General features: G+C 41.7%; 1 protein-coding gene across 1 annotated transcript; it reads right to left on the bottom strand.

The window, feature by feature from the left end:
- Window positions 1–1,511: 1,511 nt before the first annotated feature.
- Window positions 1,512–12,791, bottom strand: izumo1 (izumo sperm-oocyte fusion 1). Its single transcript, XM_076271284.1, has 9 exons — window positions 12,572–12,791; window positions 11,987–12,061; window positions 11,418–11,501; window positions 10,955–10,975; window positions 10,536–10,625; window positions 10,244–10,362; window positions 9,682–9,835; window positions 8,307–8,469; window positions 1,512–1,653 (listed from the first exon to the last, which is right to left on the bottom strand). The coding sequence occupies exons 1-9, from the start codon at window positions 12,789–12,791 to the stop codon at window positions 1,512–1,514; spliced, it is 1,068 nt and encodes a 355-aa protein (XP_076127399.1).
- Window positions 12,792–13,829: the final 1,038 nt, after the last annotated feature.

The following is a 13,829-nucleotide window of genomic DNA, read 5'->3' as shown; positions in this document are numbered from 1 at the left end:
AGAACCTTCTGTCCCTGCCTATGATTACTCTTACAGTCGAACATATATACAAGCACTGTAAGAGGTGAATATTCCAAATACAAATCAAACATCGTAAGAATGGTATCATTCTGAAATCATGCGACATTCATCAGTCACCCACCAGTGGTCCATGACTGCGATTGTGACCCATGACGGACAACTCCTACACACAATGAGCACAGTGTGTCCTCTGTCACAGATGTGATGTTGTTCTTGGTATTGGCCACGTAAGGCACTATATACCTAGAGTGCCAGTGACACAAAAAAGGCCCTCTTAACAGCAGTGTGTGAATTGCATCTGCCAGGTCAGGGGCAGGTTTGGGTTTATCCACAGCTCTCCTAGCCGGCTGGCCAATGGTGACTCAACATAGAGGAGGGAATTAGACAAATTAGAGCAAAAGTAAAAATAACACTGTGGCTGTGTGTGTGTGTGTGTGTGTGTTTGGTTAAGTTAAAACCCCATGTCTGAGGATTGATGTAGGAGGATGTGAAGTTTGTGTGTGTGTGTGTGTGTGTGGGGGGGGGGTGTCTGTATTTCCTGTGCCCTAGTGCTGCTCTGTGAATATTGAAATGGCACACTTCCTGTTACGAGGTCCTTCTAAAAACACGCCAGCCAAAATGACCCCTAAATTTACCCCTGCAGTTTGCTGACAGGCTCCGACTGTGGTGGGCCAGCAACCCCAGGGCCACGGGATAAGACTGGAGACTTTGGTCAGCTTCTTCTGACTCGTCTGATTACTTTCCCCCTTTTTTTCTGTGAAAAAAAAAAAAACGGGATCTTGACCAAAATAAACAGTGGAGTGGTTTATCTGGTTCCCATGGTCACTGCCGGGTCGACCTCGCCTCTCGAGAGTGGATAATCCCGGATTAGCAAATCGGCATGCGGAATATTAATTCTCGAAAAACGTTGTAATCCACGAGATTTATCTTCTCCCTCCCTCCCACACACGTGTCTGCTCCAGCCCACTGTTCATTCATGAAAGCATGCCCTCACTGTTGTGCTTCTGTTGGATTTTTCTCTCGGTCTGTCTCTATCTAATTCCTGAATGAAATGGTTCGATTTCAGAGCTTGAGACTAATTTGTTGTGCACTAAACAATGTCTGTGATGGAGCTGCCTCAGAGGCATGACAGACACAGACACACACACACACACACACACACACACACACACACACACACACACACACAAAACACACACACACACACACACACACACACACACACACACACACATTGATCAGATGATTTTGTGTAACGAGAAAAAGCACAAACCAATTATCAACCCAATCAGACCACATCTCTAACTCTGGCTACAACCCGGTTGAGAGGCATTCTATGGTAGAAGACTTGCACTGCTCGAAATTATGTAGCTAAACTCAGTTTAATCTACTGAATTTAAGAACAGTTCTGACACAGTGTGGCCCTTTGTGTTGTACTTATGACACTGCAAGAAAATACAACGTTGAAGAGAAGTCGTACGAGAATAACTTTATCTCCTCTCTATCTGTCTCTCACTCAATGCTATCTCTGACGGTGTCATCAGCTCACACCTCTCTTCCTCCTCCTCCTCTTCCTCCACTCCACTCCTCCACTTCTCCTTCCGGTGACTCTGTCGCCTCAGCATCATGCGGCTGTGGGGAGAGGGAGAGAACAATATGACGCTGATTAAAAAGCTCATTCTCTCACCACTGCTGTAACGGCTTCTTTGAAAATAAAAAAAGGATATGACTAAAGTTCAAGCAACCACTGTTTTTTCCTCTCTCCCTCTCTCTCTCTCTCTCTCTCTCTCTCACATTTATAACATATTTTTTTTCCATATTTTGATCTATTACAACAGCCAGTGCTAGAAAAATGGCCAATGTATTTTTTTTTTTTTTTTTTTTTTTTTTTTCAGTTTGATGTTTTACTTTTTACAGATGTTCTTAAGTAACAGTCTAACAATTACCAAGTGAGAGAAACATTTTCCTCAGCAGACTTAGAGTTAACCAAGGACACAGAACATCAGTGGGAGTTGAACACAAAATCACATGATTCTCATTACGCATATTAACTTTATAAAGCAGGGATTGTTTTGTGGTGGAGACTGATTAAGTCAAATCTGTACCCGTCCCTTACTTGAGGCAGTGAGTTTTTATAATATTTCAAAGACTACATGTGGATAAATACTGCAAACTAATTTCTTTCATAAATTCAGTCATCATTAATCATTAAATTGATTGTTTTCCCTGGCCATACAGGTTCGCTACAGTAAAAACCTTTTTGAAAAATAGAATACATTTATTAATACATGACACTTCTGTGGTATTCAGTGTTGCTGAAACTGTATTTAAGCTGTGTGTTAGGGGTGTGGGGGAGGATGATGTCACCCAAGAGTGGCTGAGGCTGAGTCTAAAAAAACTATTCTGGTTTTATTCTAATGGACAAAATTAAACTGGAAGTAGTAAAAACAAAACCCCACAATGAAGCTCTTCTTAATCCGAGTGAGTGCACTGGCTTTGACATAAACTAAAGTGCTAAGCAGTATTCGATGCAAAATAAGTATTTAGTCAATGCGTTTAGCATAAGTACACTACTGGGACATTCTCTTGGAGTTTGTCTACAACACATTCATTATTAATGTATCTTCTGGGGAAAGCGTCTGTGGGCTCAGCATAGATTTGGAAGACTCCGAGTCCCGAGCAGATGCAGGAGCTGAAGGAGCTTGACTCTTCTCTTGTTAGCCTGCTGGGCTGGTTTGAGTAATGCCAACATTCATATGAACACAGGTCTGGCACAGAAAATAATGCTGACTGCTGTTGGCAGTCAGCATGTCAATTTGGACCCTGCCCAGTCTATGTGAAATAAAAAAATAACACCCATGTGACTGAGCACAGAAAGGTTGGTTCTAGCTTTTGATACTGTGGCCACATTTGCCTACTGAAAAGAAATACTTGCATGTGGAACGATACCTACATGTAGACATTTTTGCATACCAAAAAAACAAAGGACCGGTCAGTTCATTCATTCCGGAGGGAGAAAGCGGAGTAGTAATGGTCAGTCTCGTGCATGTGCGCTTCTTAATGCACAGCCATGCAGTAGGCCATGCAGTAGCCAATAGACCCTTTCAACAATAAAAACAAAAACAATGCTTGAACGTTCTATTTGGTTCCCAATCTACTTCCTCTGCATTAAGATAACATATGGATTGTTAAAACGGAAGCCTTGTGGGGCCAACTATGATGCTGATAATGGAACTCTCTTGAAAGGGTCAGTCTTCTGGGCGCTTCTTAATGCACACAGCCACTTCCCATGTCACGGACTGCGCAGTAGCCAGCCTGGTTAGTATGCAGAGCAGACACGCGGCCAATGCGTGTAGTGTGCGCTGCACTAACGTCATTCAGACACGATCAGCCATTAGATGTGATCTCTCTGAATCTCGCTGCTTTGGGAGGTAGGGTGTAGGGGTATAGCTAGACGCAACGGTGTGTGTATGACGACACAGGTAGGATTATATTGGAGTATTTTTTAGTGGTTCTCATCATTTATTATTATTCTACACTGCTACAGTGTGCCACAGGGATACATGGTATCCGTGGGATATGTGTCACATGAGACATGTCTTACCATGTTATTGTTATTATATTATTGATTGAATGGACATTATTGTTTATTACTGCTATTTTCCCTCATTTCCATAGTTTATTTCATTAGGCTATTGATTTAATTGACATTGTTGTTTATTATTGCTATTCTCCTTATTACAGTCTGACCAACATCTTAATTTGTTCCCTGTTAAATTTAAGTATTATATTGTTTTGTATTTGTACTGTATGTCGCTTTGGACAAAAGCGTAACCATAGCCATAAGCATAACCATATGTGGTATCCTTATTATGCTACAGTATATACATTTACGTGTTTATCCAAAGCAACTTACAGCAATAAGCAATATAATGAAATGTTCAATCCATGTTAATCTGCAAGTTCATTTAGGTTTACAAATCACTCTGCACATCAAGCTCACATCAAGCTTGTGTGTGGTGAGGGTCCTGGTACAGAATCCCGAATGCCGAGCATCACCCAGATGGGTGCTACACATGATGCCTGAGGTGAGGTTTGCCCCCTTCACTGTAAAGGGCTTTGGGTGCCTAAATGAAGTGCTATATAAATGTTGTGTGTTATTGTTGCTGTCACAGTTCACCACAACGTTAAGACTGACAGGGACCACAAACAAAGATGACTGTCCATTGTCCACTGATTTGCATGCCCAGTGGTGAGAACCTTCACCACCCCCATCAGGACTCCGGCTGTAAGTGCAAGTGTCTCCTTTCAATGCAACGTGCTCAGTTGATTGGAGAGATGCACCCATAACACACGCATGAAGAAGCCCGCTTTGCAACAAAGGATCTGTGCAGGACTGTGTGCGGATCTGTGGTGGGATTAGACTTGTAAAGGCTCTTCTGAGGCTCAGATGAGAAGTATTGCTGGACACAGCAAAGGGTCTGGCCATGGCAATCAGAAAGAGTGACAAAAATGGGACAAACATCTTTACAGAAATGATGATGTGTACAGCAATGTATGTGACACCCAAGATAACACAATTTTGTTTTGCCTGGACAATAAATTTGCCTTATAGGGAACTGGGTGTGGCCATGCACTGTCACCAGTTGGTTCTGAGGGTTTCTGATTGTGGTATAAAAAACATATCTTTATGCATCTAAATGGATAATGTCTTCTCTCTCCATGTTGTCTGTAAACATGGCCATGTCGTTGGTCACTGCCCCCTCAGGGCCATGTGGGTTGGTGGATGGATAAATAGTATTATCATCATGGCCGCTGTGCCTGCTTAATAGAAACTCCGGTCTAACAAAAACCAAAGGGTCTCTTCCTACTCAAGTCTATCAAAGGTTTATTCTTATTCTTACTACTGTAGGGTCTATACTTACTCGAAACTGAAGCAATTGATGTGTGTTGTGTTGGTCCCAGACTATCATCCACAAATACTGTAGGCTGTTGTTAGACAGGAGTTTCCCTTTAACCAAGATTTTTAAGTGTTTCTAAAATCATTTTTTCAGCTCTAGAGCTAAATGATATCTTTTCACTAGCCTGTCACCAGACCATTCTCAAATCTGGTTGTGAACAGCACTGCTAACTGTACTCCTCTGTCCGTCGGTCATGATATAAAACCTGCCCTATGCCAGACAAGTGGTCATGATTGGTTCTAGGTTTTTGGTCATTTCGGAAATCGGCTTCAATGGGAAAAGCATCCGGGCTGACCTGCAAAGCAAATTTGCAAACAGGTTCGTCTGGGTTACCCAGGCTGTCTTTTCACAGTGTTGTGTCAAATAGGTGCCTCATTAGAGAGGTAGGTCCTGAATAGTTTGAAGTGATGCACATGGGTATCACTGTGTTCTATGTCTTTAAAAAGTGTATTTACAAAGATATGAATATGTCCTAAGAGACCAGACAGGGTAAGCTGAGGTTGTGCCCCAGACAAAATACTCTTCCTGGAATCGCTTGTTGGCTATGAATGCAGAGCCATCTGTCCACCCACTCATATACTTTTTGGGCTGTGACTAATGCGCTTCTGGGTCCAGGGGGGTATTCCATCAACCTCGCTGATGAAGGCGGCGCTTAACAGAAATAGCCTGGCTTAAACTAGCGTAGACTTTCACTTGGGGCTGAAGCCGTTCCATTAACTTAAGTTAGCGGAATCTTGGCCTCGTTTATTCAAGCGAGGTATAGTTCAGCTTCATCTCTGCTCGTGCACGAGGTAGAACAGTAGACCAAAACAGTAGATTGACGAAAAGAGGATATATGTCGTAAAATTAAGACAATAGACGATTTCTGTTCGATTTGGCAAGCGCAATCTACAGGATTTTCATCGAAAGTCATCAAATTTAACATCGAGAGAAAAAAATAGATTGCCTACAGAAATTGGAGAATAATGAAAGCATATATTTAAAACAACAATGCTAATGGTTTGAAATCAATTCCGAGTTTGATTGGCTTCACTCTTGAACACATAGACATACAGTCTATGCTTGAACAAAACGAGTGAATGAATAAATAGTATAAACTCAAAAACAACTTTGACATATATTCAAAACTATCTATAGCCTACGTTCTTAGATTAAAAGAATTCACTCAAAATTATTGTCTAGGTGTAGGTGGTCATAAAATAAATTAGTATCAACATAATAGCCTATCGTCTCCCATAAGTCCCAATGTGTTTGAAATATAATTATATGAAATGCAATGGCTTACAATTTGTCATTTTTGCCTAGTATTTAATCTGTGTAGCACACAGTTGATTTGACATTCATGAACAATCGTTGACACATGAAGCAGTTTTAATTATTAGCTGCCTATATAGGCCTACAGGCTACAGAATTATCATTTGGCTTGCATCAGATATAATATAGCCCACTGGCAAAGCATATTACTGTCACTGAACAGCCTACCAAATGTGCATGACAGTAGACATATATCTTTCATTAAAGAGTATAACTAAAAACGCAATTATCAAGGTGATAAGCTTTGTAGCTTTAATACTTTGTTTGGGAAGCGAACCTGTGAACACGCAAGAATGTAATTGCTTTGGTATGCCGTCTCTCTGCACGTTACACCCATAGACAGTAAAAGAAAGGTTACACCACCACCTACTTCTATTTTTGAAGTTGTAGGCTACAGGTGACGAAAGCACAGGTTGACGGAACCATCTTTTTGGAGTCGTTTTCCAACTGATTGTTTTTTTTTTTGCAACACAGCTTAATTTAGCTTGAAAGTTAACCTGCTACGGAGCAGGTTAGTTCTGTGGCATAAATTCCCATAGTTACCAAACTGGGATTCACGTTAACCTCATTAATGGAACGGAATTCTCACTAAAATTAGCAAGACTTATCGAAATAAGCCAGGTTTGGCTTTTAGCGAGGTTGATGGAATACCCCCCAGGTGGATATTTCCATCTGACGCCAAATTGGCTTGAATTAAAGTGTCTTTTCTGTGTTGTTGTTTACTGATCGATCCCAGTGTTTTTGTATTCATTTCTCTGAAGTGCTTCTCCATTCAATTCAATTCTCAATAGACGTGTGTTCTGGCTGACCTACAAATTAAACAGAAAACCTACAACAACAACAAAAACATTCCCACCTTGTTTACTTTTTCATTTCCACAAGAATTCTTCATAGTCAAGACTCATTAATATCTTTTCTCTATTTCTCTAGTATGCCTCGAGTGCCTTGGCCTCGGGATGAGTAGTGAGGGTTTTATAGCATCACATATTTCACTTGCAGGGCTGTGTGTCCAGCCAACAGCAGCCACAGCCAGAGTATAAGCAGCAGGACCGGGTGGAAAAACCTGAAGAGCTCTTCTGGGAAACGACTGCTTTCCAGAGAACTGTTGGCTGCTCAGTAAATCGCAAGCATAGCGCAGTGTAGTCCCACACTGCTTGTGGCGTCCCACACTGCTTGTGCTGTCTCTGTCACACCACCACCCACCCACCCACACACGTGACACACACACACCATCCCCTTTACATTTGCCTGATTGCTTTGACCGTACTGGCTTGCGGCTGCGGCAGGTATTAAATTACCTCTGCTTCTTCATTTCCCTCACTGACGCCATCTGTTTTGCCTATTTCTCTTTCTTACAGTATATACCACCATTAATCTTACTGAGCAAAAATCAGAAGAGAACTAGTGACAACTGGATGTGAACAGCTGGCTGACTCTCCATCTCTCTCTCTCTCTCTCTCTCTCTCTATCTCTCTCCCTCTCTCTCTCTCTTTCTATCTCTCTTTCTTTCTCTCTTTCTTTCTCTCACTCTGTCCATGGAGATAGTGTAGCCTACCTGTTTCTGTTTTAGTTACTGTAGGCCATAGTTTAGTTACACTTTAAATATACTGAAGATGCCTTTATTCAAAATTATAAAGAAAATATGCCTTGAAAGAAATATTGACAAGTTAGTCATCATTTATAACTAATATTAAAAATAATAATTTTAGCACAATTATTCACAACGTGCAACTGTAACAACATGGTTTGGTCAAAAAGACAATTAACCCTTAAAGGAGTACCGTCACACTGGTGTGACGGGAATGTTGGGAAATTAACATTCTAAAGAATATCTGGGTTCATTGAATTCAACATAGAATTTTAGAACCTTCAATTGTTGCGGAACTTAGAATGTTCAAAAACCTACACCTTTAAGGGTTAATGCAATTACTACACAACAACAACAACAACAACATAACATCTATGTATCTGTCTGTGACCTGCTTGTTTTTTGTTTTGTTTTTTTTTTACCTGAGGGCGATGACCAGTGTGAGGCTAGCGGCCAGGCTGAGGGCGGAGAGGAGACCCAGGATGATGAGGAGCGTGTCTGGGTACAGCGTCACGCCATCACGACGCTTCGGCACCGAGGGAAGGGTCATGATCGGCCGAGGGGTGGTCAGGGGAAGTGTGGACACTGAGAGAGAGAGAGGGAGAGAGAGATGAAGAGGGAGGAAAGGAGGGAGCGAGAGAGGGAGAGAGAGATGAAGAGGGAGAAAGGGAGGGAGGGAGAGAGTGATGAAGAGGTGGGGAGGGAGAAAAGAGAGAGGGGGAAAAGAGAATGAAAGAGAGAGAAAGAAAGAGAGATAATGTGTGAAATGGAGGATGAAGATGGACATTTGCATGTGTAAGTGAGTGAGAGTGGCGCAGAATCCTACAAACAACAGTCCAAATAAAAACACCGGATGCAAGGATAGCATAAGGATAACAGTCTAACATGCATCTAACACCCACTCCCAGAAATAGCTACACCCGCCATTTAAAACAACCGATGCCAAGGAGAAGAATCATGGGACGGCTCAGTGAGCCGGGCATGATGGATACCCAGGTTGTAACATACATGTTCAGCAGGAGTCGGTAGTATTGCAGGGCCAATAAAATGGGAAAATACAGAAACAGACACTTTGGGAATTACCAAGTGGAATAAAAACAGCTATCAACTGTGTGACTGTACACAGAGAACCTGCACTGCCTGAGGGCCTTTGCTACGCCTGACTCCACCACAGTCTCAGTCCAATTTTCCCACAATTTTGTCGCATTCAAAATTCCAGCGTCTGCCCAAGAAGAGAACGGGTGCTGTAGTGTGACACAGTCAACAATCACACCCACGAAAAGTCTAGCGTGTCCGAATATTCTGGGACTCTCTTATGACCTGCTCTGAAGCAGACGTCATACAAGGGACTTTATGGCTCTATGATCACACAATCTGACATGGTCAATAATGTGAAAGACCTTGCGTGGTCTGAACCCGGCATTACAGCTATATTGTGGATATAGTTCCTGGCTGTCTACAGGTTTAGTCAAAGATCCTTGATTACTCCGCTTGAACCCTCTCTGGTTTAGTGTTAACAGCGAAACTCCAAAACGACATGGCTGCCAACTACAATGATTTAATCTGTGGTATAATCTATAATCAAGTATAACCTGAAAGGATTATTAAGATGAGTGGGCTCAAGGTGTAGGCCTGGCAGCCTGTGATGTACTAGAATGACTAGAAAGTCTTCCCTAAGTGGGTATCTACCATATTGCTATAGTATATTTTGGAGTTTAGCTGGACCCAAGCTGTTTTAGTTGTGCCATCTGACATATGTGATTAATCACATGTTTATGTGTGAGGGACGCATCTCACCTGTGAGAGTAAAGGAAGTGCGGGAGTAGACAGTACCGTTGTTGTCCTGTAGGAGGCATAGGTACACACCCTGCTCAGCCACCACCAGCTGGTTAAGGATTATGTTTGAGTCAGGCGTCACCACCAGGACCTGAAACTCATCTCCAGGCGTCACCTATAAAACAACAGGAAACTGTTTACTGTAATGTTAGCAGAGGTCCATTTCAAAACAAAAGGAAGACGTTTATGATAAATCACAAAGTGCAAACTGTTTCTATTGTATATTCTCTGTGTTTCTTAGTTCTTGTGGTTGCTGGTGTTTTCACTTTAATGTCATGGTCTTCTAGAGATGATCTACAAATGCTTAGAAGAAAATCTGTTGACACTGTTAACACACATTTTATGATTACGGTTACTGATATGGGGTATGGATTGGGTTTGGTTTAAGGTGGTGAAATTGTAAAAGTAACTGTTCAACAATTTTAAAAGACTGAACCTGAATTTCAACAAACCTGTATCAGTATGTTCTTATAGACGGACCATCCACGTAAAGTGTAACCTTATGAGTTGTGTGAGGACTCACGTTCTGTAGGCCGGGTCTCCAGGAGTAGTGGTAGTCCTTGTGCCCAGTGACCAGGCTGTGCCAGGACAGGAAACAGTCCAGCACCACCTCATCCCCCTCCTCAGCCTCCAAATGGTGGTCTAAGACACACACAGAGAGCCGTGTGTGTGTGTGTGTGTGTGTATGTGTGTGTGTGTGTGTGTGTGTGTGTGTGTGTGTGTGTGTGTGTGTGTGTGTGTGTGTGTGTGTGTGTTAGGGGTGGGGTGGGATGGGTTTTGTTTCTATAGCTGCATTATGTATTTGTGTGTCTTACCACCACAGTCTTTAGGAGGTGTGGCTGATGGGCAGGTACGTTGCTCATATTTGCATGAGTCACAGTTCATAACAGTCTGATACAACAAACCTGTATGAACACACACACACACACACACACACACACACACACACACACACACAGTAAAATGTCACCTACAGAAATAAATTCAGCATCAGAGTTACATCACAGGTTATATTACTGTAATCTGCCTGTATGTGCGTGTGTGTGTGTGCGTGTGTGTGTGTGTGTGTGTGTGTGTGCGTGTGTGTGTGTGTGTGTGTGTGTGTGTGTGTGTGTGTGTGTGTGTGTGTGTGCAATCATATGGGCCTCTGTATGAGTGTGTGTGTGTGTGTGTGTGTGTGTGTGTGTGTGTGTAGGTGGAGAGATCAGAGGGAAAGGATTACATCTCATCTTACCGCATTTGTTCGGACAAAGACCTGATGGAAAAAAAAAAAAGAAAGAGAGAGTGAGAGAGAGAGAGAGAAAGAGTCAGTCAGGCAGGTGTTCACATCCTGTTGTCACCAGTTCTCTTCGGATTCTCACTCATTATGATGCATGGTGCACACTGTATAACGCTCCCTCATAATTCATGCATCCGCTATGGGAGGCCGCAGCTTACAACACTTATATCCTTTTCTATTATGATACACACCGAATACAAGGCACTGAAAAGTATGACTCAACCTTACACAGAGACATGATCAGGAACTGGAGCTAGAAGGAATCCAGTAAAACACTAACAAATATCAAAAACGGAAAAAAAAAAAACCTCACAGAAACCATATATATACAAACAACCATAACTCTAAAAATTAAGCAATTAGGTGTAGGCCCAACAGATAAGTCTTAAGTCTACCCCCCCCCCTTTCTCTCTCTTACCCTTCTGAACGAAACTCTCCAAATGTTTCTCAAGAATCATCTTCCCTTTCGCCAAGATCGTCATCATCTCTATATGAATGTTATCTTTGCATAGGGAAGTAAGAAATATTATTATATAAACCTAAGAGAAAATATATATTACATCACAGCATGTATGATATCGATGACTCATGTCATGAGTCATATTTGGCCTTGTTTCTGCACGCACAGTGTTATCGAATTTAAACAAAGAGGTTGTTAGTCTGAGTATAGAGGCTATGATTTCTACAAATATATCAGTTCTTCAAGTATTTTCGGAACTCCCCCTTACCACCGGTCCCGTATTTCCGCCGTCTTGCGTGTATGTGTCACTTAATATCCATATACAAACCAAGATGATATGAGTTTTATTCAGTACAAACGAATGACAGCTTTAATCTCTGACACAAGTTACTACACATGTGAATATGTATCTTTTTTTTTTTTTTTTTTTTTTTTTTCCCTCCTACATTTATCTGCTATTGTAAGTAAGCTAGGACAGTAAAATATCACAAACTGCCCTCAACAACATCCAGTCTGTGTGGTCTCACCTCCTCGTTTGTCTTGCCAGTAGCGGTCAAACTCACTGTGGTACTCAGTGCGGGCTCGGTACAGTGTGGTGGGGTCTGAAAGAGAGGGATGTCACAGGTCAAAGGTCACGGGCACTCCCAGATGGAAATGCGCTGACCTTTTTTTTTTTTTTGTCTTACAGAAATAAACCAGATGTTATCTGGAGATGACTGCACTCTGATCTCTTTGTCTTAAACCCCCCTTCAGGAGAAATAAGGAACACCAAAATTAGATCTAAGATCAGTATGGTGAGAGAGAGAAGACAAAAAAAAGAGAAAGAGTTTGAGTTGAACTTAATTCAGACTTGGGTTGAGAAAAGGCTATTTCTCAGAAGGTGACATAAAAAAATCCAGAAAGTGGTCATAACCTTATATTGATGTTAAATTGAGCTCAATCATGTCTATGAGATATGGGTTAAGGACTCTTATTTTGAATTCCCCTTTCCTCTGGGCTGCTGTGAGAGGCTGTGCAGAATACTGACGCGGTAAACATCTAAAGCGGCTGAACTCCCCAGGGAGTTCAAATAATGACTTTCCATGTTTTCAACAGTATGACAAAATACATACCGATGACTCCATGGTATTGCTTGCTGGCTTCTTGAAAAGTGACATAGCCATGGTCAATGATGTTTTGTAAGTCCTTCTGCTCTTGAATGGTGAGGTCTTTTTGGCTCACTAAGAAATCCTCATGGATATAGACCACCACTCGGTCACACTGCAGGCAAGTCTGCACCACAGGAGATGAATATAGCAGCAACAACAAGATGGGAGGACTGAATTTGAACATGCTGGTCTCAGAGCCCAGGAAAAAAAAACAACTGGTGACAGGACACAGAATGTTATCTATAATCTGATGTCATAATGCAGCAGTTCTACTACAGTAAGTACATGGTTCCATATGTTACTATTGGACAGTGATGCTGTGCTCCTATTGGGCAGTGGGATCAGTGATGCTGTGCTCCTATTGGGCAGTGGGATCAGTGATGCTGTGCTCCTATTGGGCAGTGTGATCAGTGATGTGTTACTATTAGACAGTGATGCTGTGCTCCTATAGAGTCCCGAAGTGTGACGTAGCGTTTCCATGACGGCAGAATCACTGGATCTAAACAAACTTTCGAAGTGGCTTAAATAGCATTGAATGTAGACATGTGGCATCATTTCAAGATAATAAATTGTTTTAAATGTAGGCTATAGCCATTTAAACGTGCTTTACCTGCTAGGCAGCAGCTTAGACATAACACGGATTCCCTGGCAGGTGTAATAGTAAGAAACAAAATTCCAGTGGATATTTCAAGTCTTCTCAAAGACTGGCGGCTGTTAAGAGTGACGTTTTTTGCCAAAAAAATAAAGCCAAAACACGTCCGTGAATTTAAGGATTTTAACGGCATGCTGTGAAGTTACATGCAGGTCTCTTTTACGGAGGAAACCCATGCTAAAATAAAACTCTGTAGTCACTAATTTGATTGTGTTGGTATGAATATATGTTGTAATATTTGATTCCTACAGTCTAAAAAATATATACTAACGTCTTAGAAACGTTGTAAAATTATTGAAATATATTAAGAAAGCCACCGCTATGGTGATTTCTAATAGTAGATTGATTTGTTTAGATCCAGTGAAATCGCTGCCTTGACAACGCTACGTCATGGCTTCGGTACTCTATAACTATCATAATCACTTGTGGCTTTATATACAATATTTATCACCTTAATTTGGCTGTGTGTGTGTGTGTGTGTGTGTGTGTGTGTGTGTGTGTGTGTGTGTGCGTGTGTGTGTGTGAACTCTTATACTTACTCTTTTCTTTTCACTTTCCCTGGTAAATTCT

Source organism: Alosa pseudoharengus, unplaced genomic scaffold (genome assembly GCF_046254945.1).
Source record: "Alosa pseudoharengus isolate Yale_2024_CS ecotype anadromous, Long Island Sound unplaced genomic scaffold, YU_APseudo_1.1 YU_APseudo_1.1_scf_6, whole genome shotgun sequence".
Lineage (NCBI taxonomy): Eukaryota > Metazoa > Chordata > Actinopteri > Clupeiformes > Clupeidae > Alosa > Alosa pseudoharengus.
The sequence above is the reverse complement of the archived record's forward strand: the minus strand, read 5'-3'. Positions and strand labels throughout refer to the sequence as shown.